This window comes from Podarcis pityusensis, assembly GCF_964106645.2.
Source record: "Podarcis pityusensis genome assembly, chromosome: 17".
NCBI classification, from domain to species: Eukaryota; Metazoa; Chordata; class Lepidosauria; order Squamata; family Lacertidae; genus Podarcis; species Podarcis pityusensis.
The window spans coordinates 5,224,136-5,244,804 of NC_138042.1; the positions used below are offsets into that span (position 1 = coordinate 5,224,136).

A 20,669-nucleotide genomic window follows, 5' to 3' on the forward strand; every position below is an offset into this window, starting at 1 on the left:
ATCCTTTACATTGGTCAGGAAGGGCTGGAGAACTCAAGGCAGCAGAGCCCAGCTTCAGCCACACCATGTATCACCTTGACGTGTTCCAGGTAGAAAATGTACATCACAAAAGCCATATCCATTTGCCCAGAGCCAGCAGCCATGGCATGGAGCAATTTGTAAATGACAACTCCACATCTAGCTTGTTTGCTTACAAATATGTATTAGTTTCTACAATATTAAAGAAGTGTTGGAAAAGCATTGTCAGTACTAAAAATATAATGCGTTTGCTCCAAGCGCAGATCTCTTTAAGCAATGATTTTCTCATAATACTGAGTTACACATGATGCTACAGCGCCACTCTGATGGAGGGGATGAACGAGGACTGTAGGTTCCACCTGGGCACCATCCCACTTGGTTTAGCGACAACAAAAAATGAGGCACACATGAGGTGGCAACCTAAGCGAAATGCGTGGATAGGTGCCCTGCCCTCACATCAGCTTCTACTCTGTTCCCAACCTTGGAAACAGCCCAAGCATCTTTGCCCTTTTCCAACTCTCATCCCTCTGACCCACCAAGCCTGAATTTAACTCTGGCCAAACAATGTGCAGGCCATTCTTTTAAATAATTGCTAAGCTGCGAAGAGCAGCCAAAATCCGAGGACTGGAATTAGGACTTGGTGGGACTGTTTTGGCTTTTACTTTCCTGCAATGGGGTGAAACAAAACAAAAGAGGTTTGGGCACAAATTATAATCTGGCACTGTTCTTCAAAGAAAATGAATCCCCCAAGTGCAGCTGAATGCAACAAGTATTGGCATGTATGCCGCCCCCCAACAAACAGGATTCTGTCCCAAAGCGTTCAGGTGCTCAGCTATTTAGTCACAGGCCCTGGCTGCACTATATATTTAACTCAGTATTATACCACTTTAAACAGCCATTTCTTCCACAAAAGATTCCCAGTAAGTGTGGTTTGTTGAGGGTGCTGAGAGTTGTTAGGAGACCCCTCCCTCAATTCCCCTTGAAGCTACAATTCCCAGAGTTCCCTGGGAATAAGAATTGTCACACCACTGGGAATTGTAGTTCAGTGAGGGGAATAGGCGCCCTTAACAAGCTACAGTTCCCAGGATTCTTTGGGGAAGCCATGAGGACTTAAAGTGGTATGGTACATATTTAAATGTACAGCACAGAAGGGGCCACAAAGTGCCCAGTAATAACATCTAATACATGCTTGCACGAACTGTCCTTCACTGACTGACAACTACTGATCTGGTGAACTGAGATCTGTGATAGCCATGACAATGGAAGACAGCTGTGCTGGTCCCTTGGCCGTGGTGAAGAATCCTCAATCACAGCATGGCAGCAACATTATCAGGACCAATCAAAACATCACAAAGTTGTGAGCAAGCTTTTGAGTTCTCCAGAAAAAACACTGCTAGGCTGGATGTTGAACATACACTGGGGTAAGGCAGGGGGTGCAAATGAGAGAGACCTGCTCTGGTTGCCCCAAACTGCAGTTTGTAAGATTCTTCATGCTGGAGAAGTTCTGTAAACACAACTGACTCAGCCTCTCTAGGTAAAAGTTGGACTGGAAGATTCCCCCAGGGCTACTAAGATGTAGATGCAATAATGGCTGCTCCCCCCTTTTTCAAAGGTTCATTTCATGCAGCAGCTTCTCCGTGCAACTGTGATGGTTCAGTTACACATGGCAAATTGCTGCCTGACGTCACAAGCATCAAACGTGAGCCAGGCCTAAAAGCAGTCTGTAGCCCTGCCAGCTGTTGGACTCCGACTCCCAACAGCCACAGTCAGCAACTGTCAGAAATGATGGGAGTTGTAGTCCCAAACCTCTGGAGGTCTTACAGGTTGGCAATAGATGCCTGAAAGAAAAGCCACTGTCAATGGAAAGCACATAACATCACGAATCCATGCTGATCTGATGCCAGGAAGAGCAGAGTCACCAAAGAGCTGCCATCGCCAGGGTGGTCCCACCATCCTTGTAAACACAACGAGGCTGTGAACTCGCCAGCTCCTTGGAAGCGTCAGGACGAAATCTAAAACCTGGACCTCTTCAGCCTGGGGAGGTGCAGAGCTACTGAGGTCTTGCAAGTTGTTCCCTCTGGTGCATTAAGATCCTTTTTCTTTAGCCAAGATCCTGGAAGAAAGCATGAAAATATAATGGTTGAGCTAAAAGGATAATGGACACTCACACCCTTGAGAGAAAATGGAAGTGTGCGCCCCTCGTTCTTTGTTATATGCTCTTGAACAAACCAGAACAGACTCTGAGCTACATGTTGTTCTATAATCGTAAAGGCTGACACAGACCTTCCAAGTGTCCCTATTTCTGGACCGTTCCAGATTTACAGAAGCTATCTGGGTTTCTGATTTACCATGGAATAATAATAATAATAATAATAATAATAATAATAATAATAATAATAATTTATTTATACCCTGCCCATCTGGCTGGGTTTTCCCAGCCACTCTGGGCGGCTCCCAGTTGAGTGTTAAAAACAATACAGCGTTAAATATTAAAAACTTCCCTAGACAGGGCTGCCTTCAAATGTCTTTTAAAGATAAGATAGCTACTTATTTCCTGCTTTTCCTTAGGACGTCCCTATTTTCATTGGCCCTTGAGCCAAGGAGATAAGTAACTATACAACCTTTAGAAGACATCTGAAGCCAGCCCTGTAAAGGGAAGTTTTTGGTTTTTTTTAAAATGTTTAATGCTTTATTATGTTTTTATATATGTTGGAAGCTGCCTAGAGTGGCTGGGGCAACTCATTCATAATAATGATTATGATAATTGAATAGGACGTTGTTGGAGGGTATGTTGACACTGAGTGCAGAATTCAGCACTCTCAGCATTGCAGCTTTCATTTAAAAAGGATAGGGCTGACAATATGTGGTGACATTGCTTGGTGACATTAAAATGCATCCGATCAAAGCACTGAGCAGGTCTACCATAGCCAGGGCTGGAGTTTTAGCCCCTGGTTAATCCTGTTCTATGGCATCAAGGGAAAAAAAGCCCCCAAAAAATTATTTCAGGGGTGTGTGTGTGTGTGATAGGGGCTTTGGGGGGTATGTGAAAGGACTTGTGTGCTTGGTATTGTGCTCACCAAATTCCCAGGCTTTGCATGTGCTCAGAAGTACCCTGTTCCTTCACTCAGATGTATGCCTGCCTGCCCATGAGCCACAATATTGCACTTGGCTCGGCTTGATAAGACCTCAAGGTTCTAGTAATAAAAAAACCAAAGTACTGAACATATCACCAGCCTGAAACCTGTCCAGCTCTGATCTGTGCCACAAATGCAACTTCCTCCGAAATTCTTTCACCTCCAGCTTAGCAGAGAAAGATGCTGAGCCATAGATTACACAATCCAGGAAGGAGAACAACAGGGAAGGCAGGAAGGGTTGATAAGGGAAGTGGGCGGTTCTGAATACTCTCTACTGAAACAAACAAACAAACCCATTGCAACCTGTATAAGTTATGCAATTTAAGTTTAAATTAAGTTGTTAAAGGCACCGCGTGTGTTTTTAAAGCAGAGACAGATTAGATATACTGTACTAAACTAAAATGCCAGTTGAACAAAATGTGCAATTTTTGCATAATGCATTCCCTTCCGCTTCTAATTTCACATGCCCATGTTCTCTTAATCTTTGGAGGTTCCAAAGACTAAAACCTTCCTTTAAAAAGGAGACAGCTGCAGTTCTTAGGACACTGGATTCTGCATCCAACCATTTCTGCACTTGCACACTGCAATTACAGAAACTGACAGAACGGACACAGCCATGAGCACTGGGAAACATCGGTAGCTATTTTTTACTGCAGCAAACCATTTCTAGGCCTTGGGAGGGAGCTGTGTATACTCTGCAATCAATCAATCAATCAATCAATCAGTCAATCAATCAATCAATCAATAAAACATACACACCCACACCCAAACTACGATATTTCAAATTCTGCACTCATAGGAATGTAGGAAATTGCCTTATACCAAGTCAGATAATTAATCCAACTCACTCCTGTTTACACTGCGTTTAAAGTTTAGTGTCAAAGTGAACTGAGATCCATAGAGCAAATCACACAAAGGCTTAGGCCACACAAACAGCAGACAAGGCAGTAGCCGTAATTTCTAAGAACAGCATCTCCAAGGATCAGGCCAAAGCTTATCTGGTCCATCATCTCCCTTCCCTCAGCAGCCAATAAGATGCCTCTGGAAAGCCCATGAAGAGGACATGGGCTTCCCAGCGCTCTTCAGCTGCAACTGTTCTCCTGCAAGTGAAAGTCAGAGCCATGGTGGTATATAGACACCTACCTCTGGTTTGTAGCCAATTTATTGTTTTTAGATGGTAGTTCATTTTCCTTTGAGATTGTGAGGTGCCCCAGAGATAAATATCTTTAAAATATATATATTCGGCAGGTAGAATAAATATTCCCAATGTTACTAAGAGAGAGAGATCGACTCATTGCAATCAATTATTTCTTTTTTTAAAAGTCCCTTCACATGCAAAACTTGGAACAGCAGGAGTTGCTTTCTGCAGTCAGACCATCCAAGTCTTGTCTGCTGTGGCTGGAACTGGCTCTCTCCCCCAGTCTCCCACCAGGTTCTCAGACAGGAGTCTCTCAGCCCTACTTAGAATAGAAACACAGAATTGAAAGGGACCCCAAGGGTCAACTTTGCCAACCCCCCAAAGCAGGACTCTCAACAGGCAGTCTCCCATCCCATTTGAAACCACGCTGGACCCTGCTTAGCTTTGCAAATGTGCTAGCAGTTTTATTAATCTGTCTCTAGAATACAGGGACTGATACCAGGCTCTTATGTGTGCATGCACTCTTCTGCTAAGCTGGGGGAAGACTAGGCTACCAACTCTCTCTGACATTTTGTTTTCTGCGTGCAGGGAGGAACGTTCAGTCACACGACTCCCCAACTTGCAGTCTGAAATGCCACATGATGGGTGAAATTGCATGATGAGTCCTGGGTGCCTTTTGCATTCAGCCCTGAGGGTTTGTGCCCTCTGGTGAAGGGACCAGAGCCTTCCGACCCACTACCCTGTGATCTCTGGGTTGGGTTCCCTCTAATAACATCCTGGCCAGCCTTTTCCAGGGACATTCCTTGTAGCTACAACTAATCCAGAATGCGGCAGCTAGACTGGTGACTGGGAGCGGCCGCCGAGACCACATAACACCGGTCTTGAAAGACCTACATTGGCTCCCAGTACGTTTCCAGGCACAATTCAAAGTGTTGGTGCTGACCTTTAAAGCCCTAAACAGCCTCGGTCCAGTATATCTGAAGGAGCGTCTCCACCCCCATTGCTCTACCTGGACACTGAGGTCCAGCACTGAGGGCCTTCTGGCGGTTCCCTCACTGCAAGAAGCCAAGTTACAGAGAACCAGGCAGAGGGCCTTCTTGGTAGTGGCACCCGCCCTGTGGAATGCCCTCCCACCAGATGTCAAAGAGAACAACAACTACCAAACTTTTAGAAGATATCTGAAGGCAGCCCTGTTTAGGGAAACCTTTAATGTTTGATGTAGTACTGTATTTTAATACTTGGTTGGAAGCTGCCCAGAGCGCCTGGGGAAGCCCAACCAGATGGGCGGGGTATAAATAATAAATTACTATAGCTCAGCTATGTTCTGACACCCAGAAACCTCGCCTTCTCTACCTCACCAAACCCCGCCCCACTTAAACATTGCTCAAGCTCCTCCTCCACCTGGTTGGGTCCTTTTACGTAAATGCCCTATCCTGCAGCTGCTTACTCCATGGGATGTGTTAGTAGGCTGACCTTATCCACTTCGTTAGCTGGGAAGCAGGCGGGGCTTAGCAAAGTATAGGAATGATTGCTGGGTGTGGAGCACACTCCCACCTCAGCCTCAGCTGTCTGCATGCGTGACCTTGTGGTGCGGAGCACACTCCTCCCCCCCCCAGAGCTGTCTGAACATCTTGCCCTCCATCTAACCTTTTGCTCTCTTAGTAGTCTGCCATGCCCTGTCTGTGACCTTTGTCTCCTTCATCATACATTGTGCAAGGGGAAAATGACGCGGTGGAAACAGGCGCCAAAATAACTTTGTACCACCCCTCGATCTCAGGATTGGAAGATGTGTAAAGGTCATAGTCCAAAATGTATCTGCCTGGTTTTGCATATTGTGCCAATAAAAGGAGCCTCAACAGAGCTAGCTGGCAGCTTGCTTGTGCACAGCTCACCTGCATTACCAACTCCTGCCTCATGTCCTTCACTTCAGCAGAGCACTCATTCCAGCTTCAGTGCACAGGGCTGGCACTACTGCTGAGCAGAGTTAGGCCGCTGGTTTCAGGTGTCATGAAAGCAGGGGCGAAACTAGGCATGATCTCACCCAGGTCAAAGACACAGTTTGGCACCCCCAGGCACAGGCTGAGAACCTCAGTGGAGCAGCCTTTCTCAACCTTGGGTCCCCAGATGTTTTTGGCCTACAACTCCCATCATCCCTGACCACTGGTCTGTGAGCTAGGGATCATGGGAGTTGTAGGCCAAAAACATCTGGGGACCCAAGGTTGAGAATCACTGCTCTGGAGGCTTCACCCAGGACAAAAAAAAAAGTTCCCCAGTAGCTACAGCACTGCATGTTGTGATTTATCACCACTGTATATTCAGCTGCTACAGAGGGCAGTTTTCTGTCTCAGGTGTCAAAATAACTTGCCCCTTAATTGGGGGGGGGGTGTTCCTGTGGAGCTGTCCACTTGTCAGATTATCACCTGGCACCTGTACAGCTTAAGATCAAACCAGATATGATGCAGATCCCTTGATTTTGGCAGGAACGGCCAACCCAACTTCTGGCAAGGAGCCATGTCCTTTGCCACCAGGAGTCAGGCAGGTGGGAGAAGCTTTAGAGAAACATGCTGGTTCTCCATTTACTATCTGAGGAGGTTACAGAGCAAATAGAAGCAGCACCACAGCACCAAAGTCCTGCTTCCCATGAGCTTCTGGTTGGCCACCACCAAAACAGAAGGTTGGACTAGATTGGCCTTTGGCCTGATCCTGCAAAGCTCTTAGGCTCTTGTTCTACTAGGAACATAGAAAAATGCCTCATACCAAGTTAGGCCAATGCGGCTTCTTGCTCAGTGAGGCAAGGGTCTTGCCCAGTCCTGCCTGGGAATGGCATTGGTGCTGGGACTGTCTGCATGCCAGCCACGTGCTATGGCCCTTTCGGCAATGAGATGTGTGTTGTAGGAGCATCAAGATGCATCCCAGAGAGTGAATTTCTAGAGAAGTGAGGAGGACTGAAATCTGAAGACTAGTATTTCATATTTATATACATATTTTCAAAAGACATCCCTAAAATCTCTCTCCCGTCCTTTATCAAGGACAGGTACCAGAAACCAGGACCTCTCCCAGATAAAAAGGGGTGACTGTAGGCTATGCAAGTAGTTCATGTGCAGCCTATTTCTGGGACTGGGTACAGCTCTGCTATTTGCGCAAACTAAGCCAAACTCAGACACAGAGATATGGCACTACCTTATGGCTGTAATCTATCATGTTGTGTCCCTAGATTTTACTAAATAAAATGTCAGATCCCGAGCGCTGAAATATTTAGCCAATTAGAAACATTTGTTTAAAGGGGTGTTCCAAATTTATCAGGCAGATTTTTTAATTTAGAAAACCTAACTACTTAATAGGGCCAGATTAGAGGGTCCCAGATTAGAAGAGGTATCTCCCAATTTTTTCTTAAACACAGGAGGAAAGGTCTCTTTTAAGATGAGGTCTACTGAGATATGTGCATGCATCATCTAAAATGAAAATGATGTCCTCTTCCAGAGCTATTTATTAAGAATGCAACTACAGTGGTACCTCGGGTTAAGTACTTAATTTGTTCCGGAGGTCCATTCTTAACCTGAAACTGTTCTTAACCTGAAGCACCACTTTAGCTAATGGGGCCTCCTGCTGCCACCGCACCACTGCCGCGTGATTTCTGTTCTCATCCTGAAGCAAAGTTCTTAACCCGAGGTACTATTTCTGGGTTAGCAGAGTCTGTAACCTGAAGTGTATGTAACCTGAGGTACCACTGTATATTTAGCTTTAATTGAGCAACCATGAATCCATTTAATCAGCAGGCAGACCCCTATTTCTTCCTAAACCCAGCTGTGGCTACTTTATGTTGTCAGGGGAAAGCATCACGAACCCAAACAGCTTTTATTACTTTCTGTGTTCCAAGGCTAAATCCCTGCACTGAAAAAGGGTTGTTCTCCAGATCCTGGCTCAAAATCAAGCCTTGACCCCTTGCCTACCTTAAGGCTGACCCAGAGCCCCAATCCGATGAAGGTCCTCCCCCCCCCGCCCCAAATACCACCCCAAGCGCCTTCCAGTGTTAATAGGGTTAGACATGCAGTGAGTGAGGCAAAGGTCTGCCCTTTCCGAGGCTTCCTCAATCATTAAGCAATACGGCTAAATAAATACACTCTCTTTATTCATCTGTGGTTCATGTACATTGGCAAACGGTACAGGCTTTTTTTCTGTAAAAAAAGCAGGATTCATAGAAAATGATCAGCAATCTAAAAACCTTATATATATATACACATACCATGTTACTTTTGATTATCTTCCCACCCCAACACAAAACCTGACTGATACGCCTGACGCCAAAAAACCCTTTCTAGGTTTAGTGATCTCCATGAAACATCGCTCCAGCAGGAACAGAATGCGTAAGGATTCTTAAAAAGGCAGCTGCTCTCCCACCAACCCTCCATGAGCAGAGCTGGGAAAAGTGAGGCACCGAAATGGACACAGCTGCCACCACCCCAGTGCCTGCTCCTCCATGGCTTAACCCTTCAGGCTCCAGTTTGCACAACTCTGTGATCCACCAAGCTGAGCACAGCCCACCAAGCACGTATGGCAGCTCATGAGGGGATCTACGACCTGCTTTGGCTGCTTGCCTGGAACCGTAAAACTAGCAGCCCTCAAATGCATGGCTGCACTACAGTCAGTGGGCCTTCCACTGTGCAGGCTGCCGAGCTAGCGAGGAATCCTGGTTGCAATTTAGACCCACCCAATGTTCTACGCTGTAGGGTATGAAAGAATCTGAATGGTGCTGATTTTCAGCTTTCTGCCCTACCCCTAGTGGCAGCCATTCGATTCCAGAGTATCTGGCGTTCAAGTCTTGGGTTCCCAGGTACCTCCATTGAGCCACAGCATAAGGCAAGTGTTTATGAAGATTTCCCACCTCCCATCTGTGCAAGTCAGTCCTCTGTGCACTGTCAACAAGGGACATCCCTGTCCCATCACCCCCCCACAACTGCTGCTATTTCAAGCATTAAATGAGACAAGCAGATGGCAGTTTAGTTCTGCAGTGTCTTCCACAGGAAAATCTTCATTAGTAACTAGTGATTCATGCTCCCCCTCCATTTACCCAGTGATCCTCAAAGACTATAGACACTAAATACATGCTGAGGGCAGGAAATAATTAAGGTTGCCTAGAACCCAGCTCCAATCCTGCTATGATCCAGTAGTTCCAACTATCCACCCAGAGCCACAGAAAGGAGAGAACCAGGGCTCCTAGCAGCCCCCTCCCTCACTACCAACTTCCCCGTCTGGTTCTCCTCTCCTCTCAATTCTTTTCACTTCACAAACATACAAATTCTGCCACTCTCACCCTCCCACAAGCACACACACTCAGAACGCTTCTCATTTAATTTTCATCTACTACAGTAGATTAACTTAACAGATTCCCTGTGGCCAGTGGTAAGCAAGCAAAATCCTACCACTTCAAAGGTGGCGTTTTTAAAAACGACACTAAAAACCCCAAAATAACTCAAAACATTTGTATGCTCCACAATGGCAGATGAGGTCTCCTTCCACCCTTCTCTGCTTATGCACAGCACGTGATCTCCACAGCAACATACACATCCCCTTCAGTGGCTGTATGGGATCCTTCGTTCAGAGTGTTCATACAAAAATACACCTCTTTGTGAATTTGCTCCCTGCTGACCAAACAAGAGGGAGTTTTGTGGGTCTCAAGGCAAAGGACCCAGGTGATTCCAAAGCAGCTTTTGCCCTTCAGCTGCTTCTGTTGGTGGGGCAGGGATTGTCCCCAGACAGGCATAGTGGAGAAACAGACATAACATTTAAGAGTCAGGGAGAAGCTGGAGAAGTTGAGTTGGCAATGGAAGAAGTGGGATGGGGGCGGCGTGGAAGAGAGTGGGTGAGTGGTCAGCACAAAGTTAGGGGGGGCAGAAGAAGAGATGAGCACGAGGCAGGAGAGAATCAGAGGCGGGATAGGTTTAAATTGAAGGGGGAGGACAAGTGCTGTGGAAACTTCACAAGAAACCAAAAACAGGTATGGAGGATGTGCTCTTTTCTTCTCAATTGACCAACACTGACTTGGACAGGAAGCCATCTGTAGTCACAGAAGGAAGTTCCTTGCTCTGGGCTGTGTGGCCCTGATGCTCTGTAGCTGTCCCCGCTAAGGAGCGGCTGGCCAAAGGTCCCTTGGGCAAGCTGTATAGATAGACAGCCCCTATGACCAGCCCTGCTCCTAGAGCAAAGAGCAGGTTGAGGTGGAAGTCAAAGAGGTAGATGGAAGCCACAGTGGACACTACGATGGAGAAGGAGGTGGCAAAGCCCTTGAGGATGTTGTCAGCATATTTCACCACCACAGCCACCAGCAGGCCGCCAAAAGCTTGGTTCAGGATCACTCCCCACACAAGCGGGGTGTAGCCAAAGAAGAATCCACGCTCAGCCACGGATGCCCCCTCCGTGGACCACAGCCCCAACAGCCCCAGCAAGGTTCCGAAGATGCCTAGTTGGACGTTACGTAGCCAGACGGAGGCTGCGCTGCCCTTGAGGATCTTTTCAAAATAGACTCCGGCAAAGCCAGATGACAGGCATGATACCACCACGGCCACAAGCCCCACCATGTAGTTCTGTTGCATTCCCTGGCCTCCAGGGGGTGATCTGCCCCCTGCCTGCTGCTGCTCCACTTGGACAATGGCCACACCGACAAAAAGGAGCACAAGGGACAGCCACTGGAGACGGGACAGGCTCTTGCGGAGCATCAGCACAGAGAAGACAGCTGTGGTGAGGATCTTCAGTTGGTAGGTGACCTGAGAAAGGCAGTGCAGTTTAGTAGGCATCCCAACATGCCGTGCGATAGGAGAACGTCCAGCCAGGGTGGGACCAACAGCAAAGGCCCAACCCCTACTCTCTAGATAGGTTCACATTGTTACTAAAACAGACAACGGCCTCCAATGCAGTACTGCAGTTTAGTACCCCGATTCCGTTTCAGATCATACCCTGTTCTCCACATAACAAATTCAGCTAAGGTCTCAAATGGTGTGGCATTGGTTTAACCAGTTCACAATGAATTCACTTTAAGCCCTGAAAGCCAATGAAGTGGTAGAGGCTCAGAATCACATACCCAGGAGTGTGCATACCGCAATTCCATGGAAGTAGAGACAGAGCGCGTAAATACAAGCCTTTACGACTGTGGGAACAATGAGAATAATAATGGGCGATACCTGCTAAGTTCTAAGGACCCAGAAGTACAGTTTGCTCTTTCCCCTAACAGAATCAGAATTATACAAAATAGTTTTGTTTTTTTAATGAATAATTTCCCACATTTAGAAAACTGCTGAATTGGTTAATTGGCATAATTTAACCAGATGAAATAATCCTGCTTTTCTGCGCACAGAATATGCAGGGTTCCTCTGTCCACCAGAGAATAGAATAACTGTCAATGAACAGCTGTCTATGGCTCTCACTGTAAGGATAGGGGTGTACTATTAACCAAGGCTTGGAAAATAAAACTATAGGTGTGGTCCCACACAGCAGCGGACATTTCTGGATGCCTCCACATGACTTCACTAAGACCTGCTGCAGGAGCTCTAAGGAATTATTGTAACACATCTCAGGATACCCACCCCTCATGGCTTCATTCAACATTGCGGAGGTGGGAGGAACAGGATGTGCATATCTATATAAAGCAGGTGAATGAAAGTGAGTACAGCACCCTCTTCGGAATAACCTGCAAGGGAGGACCTAAGACTTGGGTCCCAGAGCTGGTGTCTCACCTGGAAGGTGGCTGCAGGCAGGTTGGAGATGGCCACATATTGGAGGTTGTTTTGGAGGGTGTAAATGAGAGAAGGCACTGCGAGTTTGAGTGTGTCCATATACTGCACCACAATCGAGTCATACAAGGAAGCAGCAAACTGTTTCAGGTTACCTGGGAAAGGAGAGACAGACAAAGAGACCACTGTCTTGGTTGGAAATAAATGTTGTTGTTTTTAACAAGGTTCATTATTTGTAACTGACAAGGGATGAAAGAGGCTGTAATGATGGCTCGGCAGAGCGCCCACCAAGCTCTCTCTTATGTGAGTCAACATACAAAAGGAATCCTTTACTTTCTAGTCTGAACAGCAACAGAGGCGTTGGCATTCCATGCACCTGCCTCATGGTGAGCACACAGTTATGAGAGCCAGTGTGGTGTAGTGGTTAAGAGCGGTAGTCTCGTAATCTGGGGAACCGGGTTCGCGTCTCCACTCCTCCACATGCAGCTGCTGGGTGACCATGGGCCACTCACACTTCTTTGAAGTCTCTCAGCCCCACTCACCTCACAGAGTGTTTGTTGTGGGGGAGGAAGGGAAAGGAGAATGTGAGCCGCTTTGAGACTCCTGAAGGGGAGTGAAAGGCAGGATATCAAATCCAAACTCTTCTTCTTCTACGAGCCTAGTGCTACTATTCACCTGGCGGGGGGAAGAGTACAAAGTACTACTTTCCCAAGGCCTTGGCTAAGGTAGAAGCATCTGCTGAAGTTTATAATGGGCTGGATGGTAGAAATCCCTAGAAGTGAATGGGCCTGTGCAAGTTTGGCAGGTAGCAGCCTGGGCACCAATCCCTAGACTACAATGTGCAAAACGGAGTAGGCATTAGAGCATAAGAATTTACACAGCTGGTTGTCCCATCTGATCTCAACATTTTGTCTACCAATAGAGGCTTCCGGGAAGTTCACAAGCGGACCCTGAAAGCAATAGCTAACACCCTATTGACAATCCCCTCAGGCAGCGTGAGATAATAGCCAGAGATCTTCCAACTAATCTCTTTATAAAGGAACTGATGCTAGTGGCTACCCCTGCATCTTAGAGCTATCAATTCTGTAGGTTAATTATACAATGTGTGACTAATGACTTCCTTTTACTTCAAATCTAAGGCCTATTAATTTAAGTGGATGGTTGAATTTTTGTTTTTTGATAGAGGGGGGAAAATAAGAGTGAGAGAGTGTGTGTGTGTAAATACTATCATGCATTTATATTTACAGCAATAGCATTATGGTCATAGAGCGCCAAGTCCAGAGGCAAGACAGAGCAAGGACAATTAAATAAAATAAATCACTGACAACAAGAGAGATTCAATTTTTCCAAGCTAGCCACTAGCCTTCACCAAAGCAAAAGCTCAATGATCCACCCAGCAAGAACACAGGCTAATGCGCTGGGAATGGAGGATTGCTGCAAGGTTTCCATCTTCTGAGGCACAGTAGTCCCCACCTTTTTTCTGAATGAAGATGAGCAGCAGGCAGGTGACTCCCTTAAGGATTTCAGCCATAACCACAGCGGAAGTGGCAAAGAAGCGGTCCCCAGGCAGCGTGCGCACATAGCGGATACTGAGGATGAGAGAGGCATTCTGAACCACCAAGACAGCTAAGCTAATGTACTTCAACCGTCTGTTACCTGGGAAAAGAAAAGTAGGGATCAGCTCAGTATTACACCCTGCAGCGGAAAGCTGTGATAAGCAACTACCACAACCAAGGCTTGAACAATGGAGACACATGGGAGATGATGTTTGGGGAACCACCACCTCTTCCAAAAACAAAGCTGGGGATGTCCAAGGAAGAACACGGAAAACCCCACACAATGAGAGCAATCTGAGTTCTCCAGGGCCGAGTCCACCAGTGACCACAGAGGCAGGCATGAGTAACTGGAAGCCCGAGGGTTACATCCAGACTCCCCACTGCAGTTGCCTACCCTGTGGCGACAACCCACTTTGGGAGATGGGGGAAAGGGAAGCCCTAGCCCATCAGCCGCCATCTCCTCAGAAAGTGATCCTCTCATACAACTAGTTGCTGACAAGAGAACTAAAGTCTTGGCACACTAAGCCCTTGTTTGAAACAAGCCGGGTACTGGCAAACATGAACTTAGTGTGGGTGCTTTCTATGTGGTAGGGGTGCAGGGGGGACTCCTTTATCAAACATTTAAACAAAACAGAGGGATGTATAAGGACACCCCAGACTCATGGAAATCCATGGAATGATGTCCTAAGGCAGCAATGTCCAACAGGTTGATCGCGATCAACAGGTCGATCACAGAATGATCACGGTCGAACACGGGCTCACTTTTGATTAGTGGCTGTAAAAAGAATTGTGTTGGAAGTCTCCATCCCCACCATCATCGTTTTGTCTGTGAAATGGGTGGTTGTTACTGATAATAAACTAGTCTTTTTCGCTTCATCTACTTGTTAGCATCACGATTTTTTAGTGGTGCATGTTCCTCCCTCCCCCCCCCCCAAAAAAAGAAGCTCAGCAACTTTGTCCTTCCCTTAAAAAAGCTCAACAACTTTGGTATCCCCCCCCCCCATGAAAATGGGTAGATCACTGCCAGTTGTTTTATGCTGGGAGTAGATTGCAGCCTCTAGAGAGTTGGACGTGCCTGTCCTAAGGCATCTAAGGTGGTAGAGAATGAGATGCGTTAGGGGATGACTAACAAAAATGATGAAGTAACACAGTGATCTCAAGTTGTATAGTTGATGTTAAAACCTTTACTGTTGGTACTGAAGTTGATGTACTTTGTAAAGTTGGACATAAATAAATAGTGAAAAAAGGTATACGTGAATTAAAATAAAGGGCCCAGAGATTTTTAGGATGAAGGCAAGTCCTGCATTTATGAGAGTTAATTGTTTCCTGCACCCTCTGCTGCTGGAGGCTCACCTGATCACCTTGGCTGCTGGCATCAACGGAGAATCATAAAGTTTCTTTCCAATTTAACTGGCAAATGGAATTACTACCATAGAGTATTTAGATAAACTTCCCGGCTGAGCAAAATCCCACCCCTCTTGCAATGTTTAACATCTACTAATCCAGGTCTCAGAGCTCCAGTGGCATGCAAGAGGTCAGGGTTTTCCACCCTACTGTTCTGACGCACAAAACGGATCCTAGAGAGCTGGCATCCTGCTCTGCTTGGCTCAGCAAACAATATCTTGCACCTGCCATGGGAGACACACGCAGACCTAGCAGGAAGTGGGGACAGAAAAATGGCACAGCCACAGCTTGCTGAACTACATTCCTATGAACAGAAAAGTGTTCACCTGCTTCCTGAAAGAGAAATCAAACAGCAAGAAGCCTAATACAAGCTATGGAAATAATTACAATAAACAGCTGTGCAGGCATTCCCCATCTCAGTTCCTGGAGTCACCTATGACGTCCTAATAGGACTGCAGAACTAACTGTTAAGAATAACAGCCTTAAAGGAGTATAATGAAGGCTGGTTTTGTTCAGCAACCCACCTCCCACAGGGGATAGGCATAGCAATGATGATGACTTCCTACGTTTATCCCCAAAATCTGGTAGTCAGAGGTATAATTCCTTTGAAAATGAAGGCGGAACTTTTACACATCATCAGAGTTACCAGCTGGTAAGCCAGCCTTCCAGACCTTCTTTTCGCTAGTAGCTATTGCGATTCCTATTCATTCTGATCACAAATCCTCCGTCACACTAGAAACTGTTACCAAAATTGTAATGAAATACATTCTCCTGGCTCACCATGGCTCCCTAAGGCTTCCCTTTAATATTTCTTTGAGCTCTCCCTCTCTCTTTTAAAGGGGGGATTTGCAGCGTAACATGGGGACAGACTTTCCTACGGGGATTCACACTTCCAGGATCCCAATCGAAATGGCTAAAAGACTCCTCCTCCTCTGTGCACTAAAATTCACCCTCGACCAGATGCAGAGAAGGACAGCACAGCATTCTTTCCTTGTTGCTAACCAGCAGCCATGTCTGTGTATTATATATACATATATGTATGTATGTATGTATGTATATGTGTGTGTGTATATATATATATATAGCTCTCTCTCTCTCTCTCTCTCTCTGGCTAGCCCAGTATATGCCTCTCTCTCCCGATAGACATACCAATGTCTCTCTCATATATACATACATATTCGTATTATCGGGAGAGGCATCTATATATCGAACTGTCTGTATGATACACGTAGAGAGAGAGAGAGAGAGAGAGAGAGAGAGAGAGACCCGGCCTCAAAGGGACTCCTGCCCCCCCTTATCCGCCTGCCCTCCCGCAGCCCAGCCCCACGGCAGGTTGCGGGGCGCTGAGGCGAGGGGGATGTGGCGCCCCGCACCGCCTCCCCAGCCCCCCAACTCTCACCTCCTGCGGCCACCGGGCTCCCGCCGCCGCTGCTCCCCGAGCCCCCAGCCGCTGCCATGGTGGCAACCGCCGGGCAACCGAGTTCCCCCGCCGCAGCCGGCACTTCCGCATCCCAGCGTCCCGACGCACTTCCGCTTCCGAGGAGCGGGGCGGGCAGTGCGGAAAGGCCATAGAGAAGGGAGTGCGAGAGAGCGGGCAGAGCGGCCGTGCTCCTTCCGGAGGACTCCGCGGCTAGAGGTAGGAGGCGGGGCCGCCCGCTGAGAACCATAGAGTCATAAAACCATAGAGTTGGAAGGGACCCCCCAGGGTCATCGAGTCTGACCCCCAGCGCAGCTGGAATCTCAGCGAAAGCATCCCTGACGGAGGGCCAACCAACCTCTCAACAAGAACATCCAAAGAAGGAGAGCCCACAGCCTCCCGAGTTCCAGAAAGTTGTTCCTGATGTTTGGTCGGATTCATAGCTGTCAACTTTTCCCTTTTCTTTTCTTTTTTTTTTAAATGATATTTATTAAGGTTTCAAAAGAAGGATACATAAATAAGAAAGAGAAAAACAGAAAAAAGAAAAATACAAAATACAAAAAAAACAATTAAAAACAATTCCATCTTTTCATCACTTCTCTTACATTTACTTGTTTCCCGGACCTCCTTATACCTCCCTCTTTTGTATTCCAGTTCAATTTATTAGTCCAGCGATTCCTTTCCCTCCTTTTTAATCCTGATCTTTAATCTTAATATATTATAGCATTAGGTTTTTACGTATTGAAAATCCAATTTTTCCATATTCTTTTATACCATTACAGCTAGAAACCACTTGACTTCAATCCAACATCATTCTAACATTCATTAATTTTGCAATATTTCTGTAAATAGTCTTTAAATTTCTTCCAATCTTCTTCCACCGACTCTTCTCCCTGGTCTCGGATTCTGCCAGTCATTTCCACCAATTCCATGTAGTCCATCATTTTCATCTGCCATTCCTCCAGTGTGGGTAGATCTTGTGTCTTCCAATGCTTTGCAATAAGTATTCTTGCTGCTGTTGTAGCATACATAAAGAAAGTTCTGTCCTTCTTTAACACCGATTGGCCGACTATGCCCAGGAGGAGGGCCTCTGGTTTCTTCAAGAAGGTATATTTAAATACCTTTTTTCATTCATTATAAATCATCTCCCAGAAAGCCTTAATCCTTGGGCATGTCCACCAAAGGTGAAAGAATGTACCTTCAGTTTCTTTACATTTCCAACATTTATTATCGGGCAAATGGTAGATTTTTGCAAGCTTGACTGGGGTTATGTACCACCTGTAAATCATTTTCATAATATTCTCTCTTAAGGCATTACATGCCGTAAACTTCATACCTGTGGTCCACAACTGTTCCCAGTCAGCCATCATTATGTTATGTCCAACGTCTTGTGCCCATTTAATCATAGCAGATTTCACCGTTTCATCCTGAGTATTCCATTTCAACAGCAAGTTATACATCTTTGACAAAATCTTAGTTTTGGGTTCTAACAATTCTGTTTCTAATTTTTATTTTTCCACCTGGAAGCCAATTTTCTTGCCCAAATTGTATGCCTCCATTATCTGATAATAATGAAGCCAGTCTCGCACTTTGTTTTTTAGTTTTTCAAAACTCTGCAGTTTCAATCTATCTCCATCTTGTTCCCAACTTTTCCCTTTTCTTGCGAGGACTCCTATTCGGAATAAGGGGATTTCCCTTTAAAAAAGGGAAACGTTGACAGCTATGGGTCGGAATCTTGTAACTTGAAGCCATTGGTTCGGGTCCTGCCCTCCAGAGCAGGAGAAAACAATAATAATAATAATAATAATAATAATAATAATAATAATGGTATATAAATCTTGTGAAATAAAAGAATTGGGGGGCCCTCCAGCTGTTTTCCCTTCCGCTTCCCCAGTCCTGTTACTTCTTTCAACTTCGCAGTCCCCTTCCCATCACATACAGACTGCATTTCCTTAAAAGCAAACAGGAAAATACACTACAAGAAGGTCATCTATTCATTTACAGTCATACGTCGGGTTCCAGACGCTTCAGGTTGTGTTTTTTCGGGTTACGGACGCGCCGAAACCCAGAAGTACCGGAACAGGTTACTTCCAGGTTTCAGCAAAGAGCTAAATTGCGCTTTGCTCATGCGCAGAAGCGCCGAATCACAACCCGCGTGTGTGCAGACGTGCCGCTGTGGGTTGCAAATGTGCATCCCGCAAGGATCACATTTGCAACCCGAGCGTCCACTGTATTTCACTGCATGTATACTGCACTTTTCCCCACACCCAGAGCTCAAGGGCGCATGCGTGGTTCTTCCCCTTCTCATTTAACCCTCACAACATCCCTGCGAGGTAATTAGTCTGAGAGGCAGGGACTGGTCCACAAGGTCACACCCAGTAAGCTTCATGGCCTGGTGGGGATTTGAACGTTGGATCTAACAAGTCTTTTTTTATATTGATATAAGTAAAAAAAACCAACTGCTCCTTTTCCCTTATGGGGTAGCCAAGAGCCCATATAGAGTCCTTTTGTAGGTTCTCTATAGGTAGGAGAAAATAACAGAGACTTGGCAGATGAAAATGATGGACTATATGGAATTGGTGGAAATGACTGGCAGAATCCGAGACCAGGGAGAAGAGTCGATGAAGGAAGATTGGAAGAAATTTAAAGACTACTTACAGAAATATTGTAAAATTAATGAATGTTAGAATGATGACGGATTGAAGTTAAGCGGTTTCTAGCAGTAATGGTTAAAAGAATTGGAAAAATTGGTTTTTAATAGGTAAAAATTTAATGTTATAATACATCAAGATTAAAGATCAGGATTAAAAAGGAGGGAAAGGAATTGCTGGACTAACAAACTGAATTGGAATACAAAAGAGGGAGGTATGAGGAGGTCCGGGAAACAAGTAAACGTAAAAGAAGTGATGAAAAGATGAAATTGTTTTTAACTGTTTTTTCTTTTTTGTACTTTGTATTTTGTATTTTTCTTTTTATTGTTAATTTTCTTATTAATGTGATCTTTTTCTTTCGAAAGTTTAATAAATATCATTAAAAAAAAAAAGAGAGAGAGAAAATAACAGAGACCAACCAGAGATTATTGAGAAGCAAAGCAGCTAGTAAGCCTGATCTTTATTAACTGTTGCAACAGGGTGCTTCCCCACACGCAGGAGAGAGGAGGACCCCGAGCCATGCGCGCAAGCCGTTATATAGACATTTTAAATTGCCCGCCCTGGAGTCCAAGTCCACCCCCAGAAACATCATACCTACATCACAGAAATCTGAGTGCTTTGTTTATCTCCTGTCTGGCAAGTTACCTGATTGCATTATCTGGGTTTTGGCCACTCTTTTGTTATTATAACTACTTAATTCCTGAATCTAGGTTACAGGTCACAGGCTCACACCCTGTTCATATCTTGAATGTGCCCTTAAGACAGGATTTGTGAGGACAGGATTTGTGAGGAAAGAGACAATGAGGAGGTTTCCCAATTTGACCTTGCAGAGAAATATTTGAGGTCAATTTGTTCAGGACCTTTTCTGTGGGGTTTCAGACATGTGGTTTATGTATACAGTTATGAACATTTATTTATTTTTATATATGACCTTAACATTCTTATAACAATATATAACATTTTTTAATTAAATTTTCTGTTTTACAATTTCAAATAAACATTTTACAAACTTTGAAGTATCCAATGACTTCCCTTCTTCTCTTTCCACGGTTCATTTTACATATCCTATATCCCTGCATATTTTACTATCACCATTCAAATCAATTTTCCACTTTTACATCCATCAAGCATTATTTATTCTGTTTAATTTATCTTCATGGGGCCAGTGTTTTCAGCTCTACACAGTTATTTTCCATAAACTCAATAAATGTTTTCCAATCTTCTTCAGACATATGTTCTTCTTGTTCTCTTATTCTATATGTTAAATCTGCAAATTGTGCATATTCTGTCAACTTAAGTTGCCAATCTTCTTTAGTTGGATCCTTGCTCACTTTCTATTTTGGGACTAACAAAAATGGGTACATAAATAACCTTTTCTGACACCTGGGAATTTCAGTCTGGGTTATCCCCAGCAAAAATGACTATGGTTTTTTGGGGAAAGTAATTTTAAACATTTTTTTCAGTTCATTATAGATCATTTCCCAATACTCTTTTAGCAAAGGCAAAAGTGCCAAAAGCTTTGAACCTGCTTAAAAACACAATTCTTAGAAGCTCAACTGCAGTTGAGGAATGGTAGCACGAGGTCAGAAGGATGTTGCTGTGGTTTAAGCAGCAGAGTGAAAGCAGC

General features: G+C 45.2%; 1 protein-coding gene across 1 annotated transcript; it reads right to left on the minus strand.

Moving 5' to 3' along the window:
- Nucleotides 1–182: 182 nt before the first annotated feature.
- On the minus strand, nucleotides 183–16,517 carry SLC35A2 (solute carrier family 35 member A2). Its single transcript, XM_080988254.1, has 5 exons — nucleotides 16,374–16,517; nucleotides 13,488–13,670; nucleotides 12,018–12,169; nucleotides 10,330–11,051; nucleotides 183–2,131 (listed from the first exon to the last, which is right to left on the minus strand). Exons 1-5 carry the CDS (start codon nucleotides 16,429–16,431, stop codon nucleotides 2,104–2,106), a joined length of 1,143 nt encoding a protein of 380 aa, XP_080844380.1. The 5' UTR covers nucleotides 16,432–16,517; the 3' UTR covers nucleotides 183–2,103.
- Nucleotides 16,518–20,669: the final 4,152 nt, after the last annotated feature.

What these genes read in the sequence shown, in the direction of transcription:
- SLC35A2 (XM_080988254.1), bottom strand. Translation starts at nt 16,431, where the DNA reads ATGGCAGCGGCTGGGGGCTCGGGGAGCAGCGGCGGCGGGAGCCCGGTG. An exon ending in CATCTTCATTCAGAAAAAAG is followed by an intron (nt 12,170 to 13,487) that starts GTGGGGACTACT and finishes CTCCTTTCCCAG; the next exon opens with GTAACCTGAAACAGTTTGCT. An exon ending in TGCCTGCAGCCACCTTCCAG is followed by an intron (nt 11,052 to 12,017) that starts GTGAGACACCAG and finishes TGCCTTTCTCAG; the next exon opens with GTCACCTACCAACTGAAGAT.